The following is an 18,687-nucleotide window of genomic DNA, read 5'->3' as shown; positions in this document are numbered from 1 at the left end:
ATTCCCCCTCAGGAGACTGAAAAGATTTGGCATGGGTCCTCAGATCCTCAAAAGGTTCTCCAGCTGCACCATCGAGAGCATCCTGACTGGTTGCAACACTGCCTGGTATGGCAACTGCTCGGCCTCTGACCGCAAGGCACTACAGAGGGTAGTGCGTACGGCCAAGTACATCACTGGGGCCAAGTTTCCTGCCATCCAGGACCTCTTTAACAGGTGGTATCAGAGGAAGGCCCTAAAAACTGTCAAAGACTCCAGCCACCCAAGTCATAGACTGTTCTTTCTGCTACCGCACGGCAAGCGGTACCGGAGCGCCAAGTCGAGGTCCAAAAGTCTTCTTAGAAGCTTCTACCCCCAAGCCATAAGACTCCTGAACAGCTAATCAAAGGGCAACCCAGACCCCTCTTTTACACTGCTGTTACTCTCTGTTTGAAATCTATGCATAGTCACTTTAACTCTACCAGTTGAAGTCGGAAGTTTACATACACTTAGGTTGGAGTCATTAAAACTCGTTTTTCAACCACTCCATAAATTTCTTGTTAACAATCTATAGTTTTGGCAAGTCGGTTAGGACATCTACTTTGTGCATGACACAAGTCATTTTTCCAACAATTGTTTACAGACAGATTATTTCACTTATAATTCACTGTATCACAATTCCAGTGGGTCAGAAGTTTACATACCCTAAGTTGACTGTGCCTTTAAACAGCTTGGAAAATTCCAGAAAATGATGTCATGGCTTTAGAAGCTTCTGATAGGATAATTGACATCATCTGAGTCAATTGGAGGTGTACCTGTGGATGTATTTCAAGGCCTACCTTCAAACTCAGTGCCTCTTTGCTTGACATCATGGGAAAATCAAAAGAAATCAGCCAAGATTTCAGCCAAGACCTCCACAGGTCTGGTTCATCCTTGGGAGCAATTTCCAAACACCTGAAGGTACCACGTTCATTTGTACAAACAATAGTGTGCAAGTATAAACCCCATGGGACCACGCAGCCATCATAGAAGGAAGGAAGGAGAGTGTTCTGTCTCCTGGAGATGAACGTACTTTGGTGCGAAAAGTGCAAATCAATCCCAGAACAACAGCAAAGGACCTTGTGAAGATGCTGGAGGAAACAGGTACAAAAGTATCTATATCCACAGTAAAACAAGTCCTTTATCAACATAACCTGAAAGGCCGCTCAGCAAGGAAGAAGCCACTTCTCCAAAACCGCCATAAAAAATCCCGACTACATTTTTTACAATTTTCACATTTTTGTCATTTAGCAAGACGCCTTCTCCAGAAGCGACTTTCAGTAGAGTGCAAATACATTTTATTTACAATTTTTACATCTGAGACAAGGATATCCCTACCCCAAGAGCAGACGCTCTTATCCAGAGCGCATCTACAGTAGTAGTGCATAACATTTTATAACATTATTTTATATTTTTTTTATTATTTTTTTTTTTACATACTGAGACAAGGATATCACCTACCGGCCAAACCCTCCCTCCCTAAATCCTGGCCAAACCCTCCTAACCCGACGACGCAAATATGCAATTGTGCGTCGCCCCACGGATCTCCAGGTTGCGGCCGGCTGCGACAGAAGCTGGGCGCGAACCCAGCCCAGCTGGGCGCGAACCGAGACTCTGATGGCACAGCTAGCACTGGCGATGCAGTGCCCTAGATCACTGCGCCACCCGGGCGCAGTGGTCTAGGTTTGCAACTGCACAGAGATACGGTTTGCAACTGACATGAGGACAAAGATTGTACTTTTTGGAGATAATGTCCTCTGGTCTGGATGACAAAAATATAGAACTGTTTGGCCATAATGATATCGTTATGTTTGGAGGAAAAAGGGGAGAGCTTGCAAGCCGAAGAACAGCATCCAACCGTGAAGCAGAGGTCATGTTGTGGGGTCTTTTGCTGCAGGAGGGATGGTGCACTTCACAAAATAATAGATGGCACAATGATGTAGTAAAAAATTTATGTGGATATATTGAAGCAACATTCTAAGACATCAGTCAGAGAAGTTTAAAGCTTGGTCGCAAATGGGTCTTCAAAATGGACAATGAACCCCAGCATACTACAAAGTTTGTGGCAAAATGGCTTAAGGATAACAAAGTCAAGGTATTGGAGTGGCCATCACAAAGCCTACTCATCACTATAGCGAAGTATTTGTGTGGCAGGAACTGGAAAGCGTGTGGCGAGCCAAGGGAGGCTCAAACCTCCCTCGGTTACACCAGCTCTGTCACGAGGACTGGCCAAAATTCACCCAACTTCTTGTGGGAAGCTTGTGGAAGGCTACCCGAAACGTTTGACCCAAGATAAACAATTTAAAGGCAATGCTACCAAATACTAATTGAGTGTATGTAAACTTCTGACCGACTGGGAATGTGATGAAAGAAATAAAAGCTGAAATAAATCATTCTCTCTACTATTATTCTGACATTTCACATTCTTAAAATAAAGATCCTAACTGACCTAAAACAGGGAATTTTTACTAGGATTAAATGTCAGGAATTGTGAAAAACTGAGTTTAAATGTATTTGGCTAAGGTGTATGTAAACTTCCGACTTCAACTGTACATGTATATATTACCTCAATTACCTCAACTAACCGGTGCCCCCGCACATTGACTCTGTACTAGTACCCCCTGTATATAGCCTCGCTTGTTATTTTACTGCTACTGTTGAATTACTTGTTACTTTTATTTTCTATTTTTTACTTATCTGTTTTTTTACTAAACACTTATTTGTATTTTTTTTCTTAACTTCTTAAAGCATTGTTGGTTATGGGCTTGTAAGTAAGCATTTCACCGTAAGGTCTATGTTGTATTCGACGCATTTGACAAATAAAATACTCTATGCATTCCTCTTAACAACTTAAAATATATATGAAAAATGCTTTTAATTACTTTTTCATATCTTGCCACCAGCATACTAGAATAGGCTTTTCCTCTTTCTCCCCTTCCTCTTTAAATGTTACTCTCCTCCTCGGCGTCCTAGCTCCCTCCTTTACATTTTGCCATTCTCTCATTCCATCCCTTTGTTGTTGTAACTCATCTTTTAGTGTGTCGTCTTATGGTGGCCACCTTCCACTCAGCAACACCATTAAAGAGAGAGATGAATGCGTCCATTAAATCCACAGTTCGACCACCACGGCCGTCATCAGAGACTAACGGTATCAAGGATTTAATGAAGTCAGACTTAAGATGGGCTCATAAATCAGTCAGAAACTATCACATTGGAGGAGAGGTGGAGAGGAGAGAAGGAGAAGACAGATAAGAGAAATAGAGAAGAGAGATMAGTGGAGGGAGATAGAGGAGATATGTAGATTAGAATGCATCTTTATGGGCTTGTTTCACAGACATACAGGTTTATATAACCATATTTCCACTTTGTATTAATGAGCAATTTAGTGAGGGAACTGGAAAACTGACATTCTAACTTATTTTCAGAGCCTTCCGGCTACAGAAGTAGAGTGAGAAGGGGCAGTCCAGAAAGAGAGAGAGAGGGAAAGAGCGAGTGAGAGAGACAGAGGGAGAAAGACAGATAGAGGAGAGAGAGAGAGGGGGGAAAGAGAGGGGGAAAGATTGAGTGAGAGAGAGTGGGAGCGAGAGAGAGAGAGAGAGAGAGAGAGTCTGGGTTCATTCAAGGCTATCAGTCGTCTTTCCCCGGTCATCAGCCATCACATGTGCAGAATGATAAACGCTCTGAGAGCTAAGATTCCTGACCTATTTTACTCAAACTGACACAAAAATCCACTTTGAGCTGCTGTCTTGCGCTCATAACCTCTGTCTGCATTGTGCCCCATGCCTTTTCAGCCTCACAAAGAACACACTCATTCAAAACTCTACATACAGTGTTTTAATATATTCATGTTGATATTAATTKATTAATTGTTATTAATGTTAATCTGTTCAGCCAAACCGAAAACTATTAAATGATAAATGAGAGATAGCGCCTTGAATTACTTAATTTGCATTAATTTGTGGTGGATTCAACAATCATCCAAAATGTAAATTATGAATATTCATATGTTAAATACTGTACTTAATATTATACATAGTCTATTTAATTGTGTAACAGCCATCTATCTGTATGTTGGTTTGTTTTAATAGGGTTGGTGAGTCGTGACTAGGTATTATTAGATATTTGGCAGTCTTCATCACAACAAGTATGTATGCCAACATGCTAACATGGGTCTTTCATTCCGATCTGCAGTGATCAGCAAAGGGAGTCTGATGTACCAACTGCATACAGTAGCTCAGGCTAAGCTAGGTGGAGAGCTATGTCCTGTCCTCACCTGTCATCATGTTAGCATGGTACTACATTTTAAAGTGTGTACTGCATGTACTTGGATGTAGTACTGCCTGTTCTTGGCTACATATGTATATATTTTTATTTTGTCAAATACATTCAACAAATGTAATCARGGTGACATCGGCTGGGTTCAAACTCATTTCTCTCTATTTAACACAAGCACATCATTTATTTAAACCATTTAGTTTTTTTATCCCGTCACTGCTAATCAAAGTGGAATTAAAACCCTGGAATGAGTCAATGAGAGGATGAACAGTAGACTCTGACAACAACAGCGAGTATCCTGACTGATGCAGAACATCACTTGAACATGAGGATACTTCATTGAGAATAATTAGCATGATGAGTGACTGATAATGGCATAAAAGAGTTGAGTGTTCTGATAATGAGGTCCGTTTTTCTTCTCGGCAATCCCACCATTATTTTGCTCTCACAACATTGTATTTGTCATCTGGGTAGCACTTAGCTATGAAATATGTCAACAAACAGTCAACAGAGCGTTGAATAAAATGCGTTGTGATTCCTCTATTCTGACCACAGTATCTGCTTACAGAGACCCTGTTCACACTAAGGGCAAACCAGATGTACAACCCATCAGATGTTCTAAATCATATGACTTGGTAGGGAGCAGGTAAAGAGTCGTTAGAGAGCAGGAAGAAATGGCTCCTAATGTGAATAGGGTCAGAGAGGTCAAACCGCTCCTTGGTCAGTTAAGTGGCTTTAGTACGGTACGGTGGCCCCAGGACAGAGGTTTAATAGCCAGAAGGTACTGTAGTAGCTAGAGAGAATGCCTCTGTGCAGTCCAGCTGCAACACCCAGGAGAGCTGAGCCCTCCAACCTCCCTCTAGCTAACAGCATTAATCATACAAATACAAGTGCACACACACAGACACACACAGACACACACAGACACACAGTGTTGCTGTCCTCTACTGCTTCCCTCCCATCAGTCTTAGTTAGCCAGGCACTCCGAAGGGAGAAAGTCCTCATGAAGATCTGATTAACAATGTAAGTACCTATAAGCACATGCCTCAGCCTTGCAGTCGATATGCTCTAATACCCACAGGCTTTCTAGTGGTACTTCATCTCCCACACCGGGAATGGGTTGTTCACCTGCTAACACTAAGATTAGTCTCTTCTCAAATACCTGAATCTGCTCTGCTGAGATGAGGGGAGGGTTTAGAGAGATAGATTGAGATGTATGGAGGAAGTTGTTGATTTAAACTTACATGCATTCACAGAAACACATAAGCAAGTCCTGAAACACCCTTGAAACACACCYCAGTGCAAAACAATTAGCAAAACACAGACTCTTTTCTAAACAGTAACAGAATGAAGGAGTTCTCTAGTTGTCCATGATGCAGGTTTGACTGGCCTACCATTCTCACCAACCCAGATCAGCCATACAAGGCACTGGAACAACGGAATGTTTGTAACAGGTGTCGTCTTCCTCCTCCTCGGACGAGGAGAGGAGAGAAGGATCGGTAGACCAATGCGCAGCGAGGTGTGATGACATAATGATTTATTGAAAAAACAGACGAACACTGACACGAACTAGACTTCAGAAATACAAAATAACAAACGGACAACGTAGACGAAACCTGAACATGGAACTTACAATAAAAGACACGAAGAACTCACGAGCAGGAAACAGACTACATCAAACGAAATAACACCGAAACAATCCCGTGTGGTGCGCAGACACAAACACAGGAGACAATCACCCACAAACAAACAGTGTGAACAGCCAGCCTATATATGGTTCCCAATCAGAGGAAAACGTAAACCACCTGTCTCTGATTGAGAACCATATAAGGCTGATTAACAGTGATCTAAACACAAAACATACAATGCCCACCCCAACTCACGCCCTGACCAACTAAACATATACAAAAATAACATAAAATAGGTCAGGAACGTGACAATGTTGGTAAATTAGCTTTTATTGTCTAAAGAAATTGTCAAAGAAATTGGTATTTTTTCATAATTTAATCATGGAATTGGGTTGTTTAATGACAAACATGTATTTGTTTAAAATCTATTACTTGATGGTTTCATTTCAGAGAGACAAATAATCCAGTTTGTTTTGCAAAAATGCTATATATCCACCACACTCAGATAAATAAGTAGGACCGCTAGGTTTTACACACTCAAATGTAACAAATTACTACGTTTTTACTAAAGAACCGTACAAATTATAAATTTGTGACCTCAATATATAAAAAATGTATTAATTTTAAAAATATAGTAATATGAGATCTGTATGTAAAACATGAACATTTGACATTTTAGTCATTTAGCAGATGCTCTTATCCAGGGCCACATACAATTAGTGCATTCATTTTCAGATAGCTAGGTGAGACAAACACATATCACTGTCAAATATACAGGATACGAAAATTCCATTCCAGCTAACCAATGGATATACACTGAGTGTACAAAACATTAGGAGCACCTGCTCTTCCCATGACAGACTGACCAGGTGAATTCCAGGTGAAAGCTATGATCCCTTATTGATGTCACCTGTTAAATTTACATCAATCAGTGTAGATGAAGGGGAGGAGACAGGTTGAAGAATCATTTTTAAGCCTTGAGACAATTGAGACATGGATTGTGTATATGTGCCATTCAACAGGTGAATGGGCTAGAGAAAAGATTGAAGTGCCTTTGAGTGGGGTATAGTAGTAGGTGTCAGGCACACTGGTTTGAGTGTGTCAAGAACTGCAACGCTGCTGGGTTTTTCACGCTCAACAGTTTCCCGTGTGTATCAAGAATGGTCCACCACCCAAAGGACATCCAGCCTACTTGACGACTTGACACAACTGTGGGAAGCAAGAGTCAACATGGGCCAGCATCCCTGTGGAACGCTTTCGACACCTTGTAGAATCCATGCCCCCACGAATTGAGGCTGTTCTGAGGGCAAAAGGGGTGTAACTCAATATTAGGTAGGTGTTCGTAATGTTTTGTACACTTAGTGTATAGAGTTTTGCAAAAAAATCAATGAATAAAAAAACGTATAACATTAATATTTTACACACACATGAAGGTACCCATAAGCAATCATTTCTGAGGAAAAAACAACTGTACCCTGAGAGAACATCACGTAGAGGCAGGCTGTGTGTGTGCTGCATGGACCCAGCACATTTTACGACACACAGACACACTGCGTGTTTGTGTGTGTGCGTGCGTGGAGTTTCCGTTCCATGGTTCCGTGGCTTGCTGAACATCCTCTTCGTGGCACCCAGCATCTTATTCAATCTGGGTGGAGTGAGATCGCTGAGATCATCGAGAGCACAAACCAGTCCTATACAGAGGACTCATTGTTGAGCAGGGATTCTTAGCCTGAAGTTAAACTACTAAAACCAGGTAGAAAGTGATTCAATAAATTATATCTCTGAACTATTTTTCTTCAATGTGGGTATCAAAATATTGGTTGGTTTTGTGGTCTCAAACCAGTAAGAAAACATAATTCTTCATCACGAATATGGGCAAAATGCAATTATTTACAATGAAAAATGTGGGAATGTTGTTCCCTTGTCATATAAGTTGTCATCTTTACTATCAATATAGCATTAAAAATAGTTTTACAGTTTGCATTTTGGCAAAACAAATGCAAATATTGGGTTGTGGCTGAGACAACCTGGTTAAATTTGGGTCCCGAAGGCAAAACCAGTTGAGAACCAATGCTGTAGAGAACTGTTGACCTGAACTAACCCCCAGACTGATACCTTCTGGCTCAGTTGGTAAGGGCGTGGTGCTAACAATGTCAAGGTTGTGGGTTCAATTCCAGCAGGGATCACAGCCAAGTTCAAATTTCAGGTTTATTTGCCACATGTTATCAAAATATTGAGTTCTCAATCAATCAATAGTCTCTGGAAATCAATCATTCCATCCCTAAAGGCTCAGAGAGTTCAGATTAAACTCCCAACTGTTATTCTTCCTCTATCCAACTCCAACTGTCCTGAAGCTTTTAGTTCAACTCTTAATCAACTGAGGGGACAAAGGGATCATCAGGATCAAATCCTGTGCTGTCTACGACTAGTGGCAATCCACACACACACACACACACACACACACACACACACACACACCACACACACACACACACACACACACACACACACACACACACACACACACACACACACACACACACACACACACACACACACACAACACACACGCCCACACACACATATACACACCTCTTTTTTCCCTCCATCCATTTCCCTCCATTCAAAAGACTGATGAAAATGGTGGCTTTACTGTAGGATAGACCTCTAGAGTCCCGCTCTTAGACAACAACCCCCCACCATCTATCTCTCCATTCATCCCTCCATCCCCCGCCGTGGACTCTGTGCCAAGCCCGCCAACTCGAGAGCTCTCTCTCCCTTTGCTGTGCCTTTGTGATAATCACAATAACGGAGTAGGGATGCAGAGGGCTTTCTGTTGAGCCCACGCCAACCAGCCTGGCTGGCACAGCACAGGGAACCTCTTGAATGCCTCATTCACACTGCCTAACCCATTAGATCAACACTGTAATGTGCTGGCTGTGATATTTTCTTTTTCACATTGTCCTTTTTACAACATGGTTCCAGCCACTATGGGGGATGTGTAACCAGGCCAGTACAGCTTGGTTTGACTTGGCTCGGTTAGCCCCTATAGTGTGAATCAGGCTTAAGCCTGTACCGTAGGTTTCAGCATCTCCCTAGCTAGCTAACCACAAATAGTCTGCCTCTCCTCGATACTGTTCTGCTAGGGGCTAGAGCATCACAGTCAGGCGTTAAGTCTTCTAACGATCAATGTGTTCAGCAGCTGGGACTGGGGCCACCACCACTTTCTCTTCCACTCTGAAGATTCTTCTCTCTGTTTCTCTCTTCATCTCTCTCTCCATCTTTTTCTCTCTGTCTCTCCCTCTTTGGCTCTCTGCATCTCTCCATCTCTGTGTGTGTCTCTCTCTCCCTCTCTGTTTCCTGCTTAGAATGGCAGCAGAGCTGAGCCATTTGCCCCTGTGTCTGCTCTGTGTACCTTTCAACATGTCAAAAGTAACTAAGTCATCACTTCAGAAGAGAACATTAGATTTCTGCCTGGCTGGCAGTGTCTGTGTTGCCTGCCTCGTCAGACAATTGTCGGCTTGCACACACACACACACACACAGGCCCACTTTCTGTATGAAACCAGTGTCAAGTACATAACAATATAGTATACAGTACACCAGCAGGTCCCCCTCACAGGAAAGTGACTGATAAACCGCCACACACAGCCACCCAGAAGGTTCAACCTCCTACACTCCGAGACAAAACAGTGCTATCTAGAACCTAAAAGGGTTCTTCGGCTGTCCCCATATGAGAACCCTTTGAAGAACCCTTTTTGGTTCCAGATAGAACTGCTTTGGGTTCCATGTACAACCCTTTCCACAAAAGGTTCTACATGAAACCTAAAAAGGTTCTGCCTGGAACCAAAAAGGGTTCTTCTATGGGAACAGCCAAAGAATCCTTTTGGAAAACTTTTTTCTAAGAGTGCACACACTCATAGGCCAGTATGGGTATGCTATATAACACCTCACCTGAAACTATTCCATTTTAAATATAAAAAAGAAAAAAAAGAAACGTTGAACATCTCCAAGACAAATGCTAGTGTAAAAGCAGGTGAGCTAGTTCTACTCTTTTGGCCATTTTCTAGTGTTTTGTGGTGGAAAACTACAAGGGTCGATTGTAACATGTCTTGACAGGCTAGAAAAAGCTTTTATTTTTTATTTGACAAGCTGGCATTCAATTGCCACTCCCTGTTGCACACAACAAGATTCCATTCCCCCTGTCACAAGAGTCTTTATGGCTGATTTAAGATGGAATCGTCAACCCTATTACTTTATTTGGCACTTAATAGGCACTTACTATAGTAATTATTTTATTTTTACCTCTTGAGATGGGAAAACGTGAACATGTGCTCTTCATGACAGAATGTTAAAATTAGGTGAAATCAAACATTTTTTGGACCAAGCTACACTTCTCAAAAGGCACCGAATTGGTGGAACGACCCAGTTCACAACAGCTATTAAAGACTGCTTTTAATAACCGGCAGCTGACACTGTATTTGATTTGATCATCCCCCCGCTTATTGATCCATCTACGTATCTTCTCCTACTGATCTCATCAACAACTTACTGATGTGTGTGTGTGTGTGTGTGTGTTGTGTTGTGTGTGTGTGTGTGTGTGTGTGTGTGTTGTGTGTGTGTGGTGTGTGTGGTGTTGTGTGTGTGTGTGTGTGTGTGTGTGTGTGTGTGTGTGTGTGGGTGTGTCCATTCACATGTAAGGGGAAATGGGATGTACATGTGTGTGTTGTTCTGTGCTTAAAATGTTATTAAACCCATTGCCCACTGTTACAGCAGCACAATATGTGTGTGCATGTGTGCCTGTTTTTAACACTGTTATTATGATTGATTATGATTGAATCGAGTTGTTTCACCCTCTCAGCCTATCAGATCGCTGCCAAACCAGCCAATCAAAGCCCTCGTTACACACAAATCCGTGGCAGAATCTGAGCTGGCATACAGTTAGGCATCCCTGGGAAGCACGCACGCACGCACACACAGGGCTGGAGAACTAAGGCCCTTAATCCAATTTAAAACCTAACCATAAAGATTGGAGTACTCCTGTCCCCTGCACTTACTTAGACCTAAATGAAATGTTGATTTCATTGAGATTAATATTTCTGTTAACACTGCTTTCTTTCTCAGAATGTTATGATTGTTGTATATTGTTTGAGAGAGTCGAGAGCCAGATAAGGGACATTTAAGAGTTGGTGTGTGTGTGTGTGTGTGTGTGTGTGTGTGTGTGGTGTGTGTGTGTGTGTGTGTGTGTGTGTGTGTGTGTGTGTGTGTGTGTGTGTGTGTGTTGTGTGTGTGTGTGTGTGTGTGTGTGTGTGTGTGTGCGTGTGTGCGTGCGTGCGTTGCGTGCGTTGCGGAGTGTGTTTACCACAAAACTGTAACAAAGTGACAGGAAGATGAAGGGTGTATTAAACAATGCATCCTCTGTATATGACTCAAAACAAGCCCTAAAGAAAACCAGAGCTAAACTATACGACCTAAGGTCTAAGGCCCTGATAAAATGGGTGAGTGCAATCTGTGTAGAATTGATCCTCTTGTTAAACCATTGGAAAAAATGATCAAATATTCAAATCTGTCTTTCAACCATTAGATGGGAGTAGGGCTTGGAGAGGTAGGACTAGGCCTATATGATTTGAACAAATAGGCCCTATAGAACAAAGAATCCTCTCCCCAACAACTGTGTCAATATAATCCTCACACAAAACTAAAGTAGATTACACAAACACTCCTCTATTAGATTAAACCCATATGAATTTMAATTTAAAGGATCATCTCTATTTTCGTGGAGTGACTTCATGTCATCATCTCCCGTTATTGTTCCTTTTTTCTAACTGTTAAAAAAAGCATCAAATTACGTAGCKCGTGCGTGAATACAACGCGGGTAAGGAAACAAGGTTGAGTTCGAACTGCTCATGTTGTCACTCAGTCACTTCTACAATCAGATATTCTCCTTGTAATACAATCATGACACGGATGCATCACAGCACAGCTCGCAGACACTATTTTCCTCCATAGCACAAACAAGACGTTTATATTGGTCCTGATTGGCTCTGCTCTATATAGCCTATAGGCTGTAAACCCAAACAGGATGAACCCAGTAACCCTCTCCGCCTCCCTTTCAGTCTCAACTCACCGCCCCTTTCTACACACCACGTTTACATGCACACCAATATCCCGTTATTATTCGGGATACTCAAGTATTCTGTTTTGAATTGACGCATATAAACATCATATCCCGTTTACAATAACCTGAAAAAGCTTGAATCCCGGTTACGAGAAATCCGGATAAAATGCCTGGGATATGCTGATGTTAGATGGGATAATGTGGCATGTAAACATCTTATCCTGTTTACTGTTGTTTTTCGTGGTCTGCGCAGGCTCAGTTTCGCATACCATCGAAAGGGGAAAGGGGGATACCTATTCAGTTGTTCAGCTGAAATGTGTCTTCCACATTTAACCCAGCCCCTCTGAATGAGAGATGTGCGGGGGGCTGCCTTAATCGACATCCACGTCTTCGGCGCCCGGGGAACAGTACGTGAACTGCCTTGCTCAGGGGCAGAATGACAGATTTTTACCTTGGGGGTTATGTGATGTTTTCATCTGATTGTCAAACAAATCACTTCAAGAAGCAGGCTACTTGCACAGTTCGATTCACCAAAATTCCACAATAATTTATTTAGCTGATACTCTGTACTGGACCGTATAGCCTACTGGCTACATTCACCCCTAATATATACAACGTTCTGCTTATAATTTCCGACATTTGGTAGGCCATTTGTTTGTCAACTGTAGTTAGATAGGCCTACATGCAGCTTCTCTTCTGTCATAACTTGTTGACACAGAAGACTAAACAAAGTATTTCACCAGAATGTCTTAAATCGACAGAAAGAATGCATAAGTAATCTCGTTAACACCTGTAAAATTGTCTGTTTCGTTTAGGGACCGGAGAGAAAACGCAATAACTCCAAAACTGTGTAAAGATTGGTATTGTGCAAAATGTCCAAATGTGATCAGTTTGACAGGTTTTATGGAAATGAAAAGTTGAGAAAAAGTTAAGTGTCAAAGATAACACAATACATTCGCATTTGCATTTTCTCAAGATATGCTGAAATAAATAACTCATATTTCTCCACTCCTGTTCCTAAGACAAAATGTACATTTGTATTATAATTTTACAGCAAAAAAATCATAATTCTGCAGGAGTTGATGCTATACATGTGAGAGGTTAAAGGCCTACAGTTAGTGTCTATATTTCAGTTACTATTCCATTTAACCCATATGAACTGGATAAATAGAACCTTGTGAGCGGGATATCAAAGGTGCATGTTACCAGTTTATCCCGAATAAGACCTTAAGCGTGATATGAGCAACTATCCGCAATTCTGTGTGCATGTAAACGTGGTCATGASTGACTGCACCGTGGAGATTACAGTAGTAAATGTGGGGAAATGCGAAAGCCTGAACTCGTTAGAAACAATCATTTACTTTAACCATCAGTTGAGAGCCATCAATTATTATGGCTGGAGACTGAACACATTATGGAAAGACAGTGGCATAGGCCTATAGGTTACCCCCTATCAACACACCATCAACATAGAGGCTAATTACTATGCATTTCAATAGGCTATGTTACTGTACCTTCCATCCAGCGGAACTATTGCTGTCGCCTTTATCCTTGAAATAAGGGACAAAGCGCACCATCCAATCGTAAACCTGCGACAGAGTGAGTCTCTTCTCCGGGACACTCTCAATGGCACGTGTGATGAGGTCCGCGTACGACTGGTTTCCCCACGCGTTCCTCCGGGACGACTTGGCTTTGCGCAGCTGGCCGGTCACGTCGAGGGAAGCCCCGGACATGCATGTAGGAGCGCCGGGTGCGATAGGGACCGGGGCGCCGGCTGGATGTTTGAGCTCTACGGGTGCGCCACCTCTTCCCTCCGCTGCTCCGCCGCGGCATGCCGGCACGTTGTACTGAAGCTGCTCCAGTTTGATAGATGCCAGGGGCAGACCTCGATTTGCTTCGTCCACTCCCCGTGGGAAATCCTCAGGACACGGCGGCAGCGGCCAGGTGCATGACCGAGGCCGGCCCTCCAGCTCGTATTCCAGATTGATTCCAACCTGATGCGCGTCCATGCCGTTCTTCTCCATCATCAGCATCTATCCGTCTGGATTAACGCCGGAGAGGCAAGGTCACAAAGACAGAAACAATCCACTATAATCCTCCAAATGCCTTTGGAATGGTTCAAATAGCCCAAATGTGCCTTCTTGCCTACAAGCAACTGCTACTGTCTGATACAAAAATATGATAAAACAATACCAAAAAGCCAGGAGAGGCGTGGAGTGGGATCATTCTGGAAGAGCATGTATTCTCTATGCAGTATCAGAACAGACCATAAACAACATGCATCCAGCGCGCAGCACAATAAATTAACCAGGTCCCGGTGATGGTTAAAAATCCATTCTCAAACTCATGTATAGATTCAGCAACACAGACTTGATGAATTGTGACTAGCCTAATGTCCCTTTAAAAACGGTCTGCTGCAGCAACAGTTGATTCCCTTGTCCAACGGCTATACTGGCTGGCAGGCTTGGACGATATGTTCGATCAAAACCCCAGAATTAAAGCCAATAAAATGTGACTGTCTCTCACGAAGTTTCCACACGCTCACTGTTTCTGTCGTCTGGAATCTCCTCTCCGTCTCCTCTGCAGATTAGTGACCGGCTTTCACTCACACGCAAGCGCTCACGCGAAAACAGAACACGCACTCATAGCTGATAGTAACACACTGGCTGACTGCGAACTGCGCGCAATTACTCCGCTTAAAAATAGGATCACTCTATGAATCATTTATAAACCCGTAGAATTCCAGACGGAAAAAGCCTCGCAGGCGGCTCGTGGAGCATGCTCTGTTAGTGTCTTCCTTCTCTCACGCCACGAAGACGCCCTGTCGTAAATGCATTACATGTCTTTAATAACCTCCCTTATTTCGTAAGATTTTTGGATTATTACCATACCCTATTCCTTCCACATTGGTACWCCGGTGTGTATCAGTCAGTGAGGCTTGAGCATCCAGCGACTAAATTGTAGCGTTGAATAAGTGCCGCTTACACATACTTAGACAAGGCTTGGAACAAGGCACTCCCTGTATAACAGGTTAAGTGAAAGGAAATATCTATACTATTCTGTATACAGCATCGTTTCACATTGCTATTCCACGTTTTTATTCACAATTCTTAAAATCCCTTGGGAAATTCGATTTTATTGTTTTATGTTTATTGATTTGGGAATAAATAATAAGGCCTAAATAAATACCAATTGAGGGGGAACGAAATATTGTGCTTTAGCTATCGAAATTGTGATGATCTTCCATGTCCTGCATATGATCGTCAATCAAATGTATACCTGTTGCTGAGAGAGACTGGGATGAGCATGAAATGTTCCCCTCAAGAGTGCGGCATCTATAAACCTAGAATGTCTTATTGTGCACACCAGTTCAGTTACATCAACTGCCAACACTGTATTGAATAATTATTATATATATTTATTATTGAACAAATATTTCATTTAAAATTATGACCGCGTTCATTAATGCTACCAAATAAATATTTCTTCATTTAAGCATGAGCGTCTGCCAGATTCCCTATGCATATTCCCTATGTCTGAGACAAGAAAATCAGTAAAGCCGAAATTACATATCCTYTGAAATAATAATTGGCTCGCGGTTTCATTTCATACCATGCTTTCTCTGCACGGGTGTTTTCTCCCAGCAGAGAGAGAGGGGGACGGGAGCGAGTTGTGAATGTCACACTCAATTGGCGCCCGCGGACTGCAACCATGCCCACGTCTATAGGGGGGGATTCTGCCTGCGCAGCGATCCAGTAGCACTGCCTTGCATGACCCCTCATTGGGTTCAAGTTGTGGGGTATCCATACTGAACTCATTCCAACTCAAGTGTCTCTCTACTTATCACTTTATGCATTGGCTGTTATTCTATAAAATGAAGGGGGCTTTGTCTGTTATGCACATGTAGTTTGATATAAAGTTATTATATTCGACTATATTCTATTCTACTTCATTTAATTATATTCTACTATATTCTATAATACACTAAGGGTACAAAACATTATGAACACTTCCCTAATATTGAGTTGCACACCCTTTTGCCCTCGGAACAGCCTAATTTTATCGGGGCATGGACTCTACAAGGTGTCAAGCCTTCCAGAGGGATGCTGACCCATGCTGACTCCAATGCTTCCCACAGTTGTGTCAKGTTGGCTGGAGGTCCTTTGGGTGGTGGACCATTCTTGATACACATGGGAAACTGTTGAGCGTGAAAAACKCAGCAGCGTTGCAGTTCTTGACACAAATTGTTGCCCCTAGCCCATACTACCATACCCCGTTCAAAGGCACTTAAATCTTTTGTCTTGCCCATTCACCCTCTGAATGGCACACATACACAATCCATGTCTCAATTGTCTCAAGGCTTTAAAATCATTAATTAACCCATCTCCTCCCCTTCATCTACATTGATTGAAGTAMATTTAACAGGTGACATCAATAAGGGATCATAGCTTTCACCTGGATTCACCTGGTCATGGTCATGGAAAGAGCAGGTGTTCTTAATGTTTTGTAAACAGTGTATATTCTATAATATATTCTATTCTATAACCCCATTATCCTGTTTTCAATGGAAAATCCCCTGCACTATTGACAGCTTGGTTGTCAGGGGCAACCATATCCTCAAATGCTGGTAAAGTGGAATGCTTTCATGGTGACTAAACAGGTCTATCACAACATGAGATGTGAAAGAGAAAGAGTGGGGGACAAGAGGAGGGAAGGAGAGGGTGAGAGTGACAGAGGGAAAGAGAGAGAGGGAGTGGGGGGGGCAATAAAATGAGGGGGATAGAGTGGAACAAGAGGGAGAGAGGGGAAGGAGAGAGGGAGGAAGGGAGAAGGTGTGTGTGAGAGAAGGGAAGAGCGAGAAGAAGAGGAAGAGTAGAGTGCAAGAGAGTGAAGGAGAGGGAGAACAAAAACAGAAGGGGAGGAGGGAGCGAGAAGAGGAGGGGAGGAGATGGGGAAAGAAAGAGAGAGAGGGGGATAAATGAGGGAGCGATGCTGTAAATGAGAAACAAAGGGGTAATTCAAAACACATGGCCCCTGCCCTGCGGTCTGGAGAGGATATTTTTATGCACCGCAGTGAAGTTGTAACTGGAATGCGGTGTGACTCCTATCCTATGGAATGCAAACACTGAGCCACTGCCAGCTGAGTTGAGTGGAGCTGAGTTGAGTCGATGTGTGTAGTGATCTGGTGTTGCCCGTAGCAAACTAAGCTGTGGCCATTGGCACTGACAAACAACCATGGAAGCTCCAGCTCCAGAGTCAGACAACAACAACAATAACAACAAAAGGAGATAAATCAGTATGAGAAGATCTTTGAACCAATCAACTGCCAGTAGTAATCCTGGCTGACTAGCTGGCTTAGGTAGAAAGGTTACACTGTAAAAAATATCCTGCTGTTTTTCTGGTAACTTACTGGCAGCCAGTTACCTGTAGATTACTTTTTTTTAAAGTACACTATGTTACCGTACATTTCAAAGGAGCTTTAGTTTAACAGCACATTACTGTAAAGTTTACAGTAATGTACTGTTAAATCAAAGTTTCTTTGGAATTTACTCTAACCTAATGTACATTATTATTATTGTTTTCATGTTCATTACTGTAATAAAGGTATATTATGTCACGGTAAATTCCAAAGAAACTTTAGTTTAACAGCAGATTACTGTAAAAAAAAAAATACAGTAACTTACAGGTAACTGGCTGCCAGTAAGTTACCGTTAAAACTACAGAATATTTTCACAGTGTAACCTACCTAAGACAGCTAGTCAGCCAGGGTTACTACTGATGTGTTTACTGGGACATGGTGATGATGTCACTCCCACCCTTGTGTTGAGCAACAACGCCCGACTGACTGACTACAGCTCTAATTAGGCATGTCAGAAGAGTAGACTAACACTGTACAAAAGGTGAGGCATGTCCACTGAACATAACAATAATTATAGGTCATGGGACACAGTCTGGACCACTCAATATTTGCCATAAAAATCAGGGTCGTTGTCCCGTTGTCCTCTCCTTTTTAAAAACCTATCCGGATTTGACTTTGAGAGCCAGACTGCATTCTGGCTCTGTACTGTTTAGGTACTCAAATGTGAGTACTCAAATTTGCTCTAAAGCCCCTTAACAGCAGACATCTCCCTCCCTGTCTTCCCCTCTCTCTCTCAATCTCTCTTTCTCCCTCTCTTTTTGTTCATCAATGATGTTCCCTCCGTCTAGCAACCCCTCCTCTACGACCTTGTGCTGCTACATAAGGAGAGCTGTGGGTGTTGTTTCGTAGTGTCAAAAAACAGGTTTAGTTTGGATATGCTATCCATTTGTATTTATTGTATGTTGCTCTTTCTATGCCATTTTAATATTTGAGAAATTAACCAATGATATTAGGCCACTCTTGGCCATGATTACAGACACCTGTGTGTCTTGACACTATATATAAACGAGTCATCCCGCAGTGTCTGTGATTGTACCCTGATGAAGACAGCTTGCCTGTCGAAACGTTGGTAAATTAAATATTTTTGCATCTGAGCTCCTAGAGTGTGCGGCTCTCCTTTATTTTTAAGTTTTCTACTCCGCTAGCCAGCACCTCGCCTAAATAGGTGTGCGTTTCTTTTTCTTCTAAAAAACAGGTTTAGACCTTACCATGAAATGCTTACTACGAACCCAT

At 42.4% G+C, this 18,687-nt stretch overlaps 2 protein-coding genes across 2 annotated transcripts in view; one reads left to right on the top strand and one right to left on the bottom strand.

Annotated features, from left to right (window-relative positions):
- Positions 1–12,889, top strand: part of LOC139023253 (serine/threonine-protein kinase DCLK1-like) — a 61,230-nt gene extending 48,341 nt beyond the window's left edge. The window contains exon 4 of the mRNA XM_070435997.1: positions 12,851–12,889. Within this exon, the coding sequence (XP_070292098.1) occupies positions 12,851–12,889 (39 nt within the window). The remainder of the gene's footprint in view (positions 1–12,850) is intronic.
- The window catches only part of foxo6b (forkhead box O6 b), an 89,241-nt gene extending 74,364 nt beyond the window's left edge, over positions 1–14,877 (bottom strand). Inside the window, exon 1 of the mRNA XM_023974653.2 lies at positions 13,550–14,877. Coding sequence (XP_023830421.1) covers positions 13,550–14,068 — 519 coding nt within the window. The 5' untranslated portion in view covers positions 14,069–14,877. The remainder of the gene's footprint in view (positions 1–13,549) is intronic.
- Positions 14,878–18,687: the final 3,810 nt, after the last annotated feature.

The sequence above is a fragment of the Salvelinus sp. IW2-2015 genome, linkage group LG30 (genome assembly GCF_002910315.2).
Source record: "Salvelinus sp. IW2-2015 linkage group LG30, ASM291031v2, whole genome shotgun sequence".
NCBI lineage: Eukaryota > Metazoa > Chordata > Actinopteri > Salmoniformes > Salmonidae > Salvelinus > Salvelinus sp. IW2-2015.
Note: the sequence above shows the minus strand (reverse complement) of the source record. Positions and strands in the feature narration are given on the sequence as shown.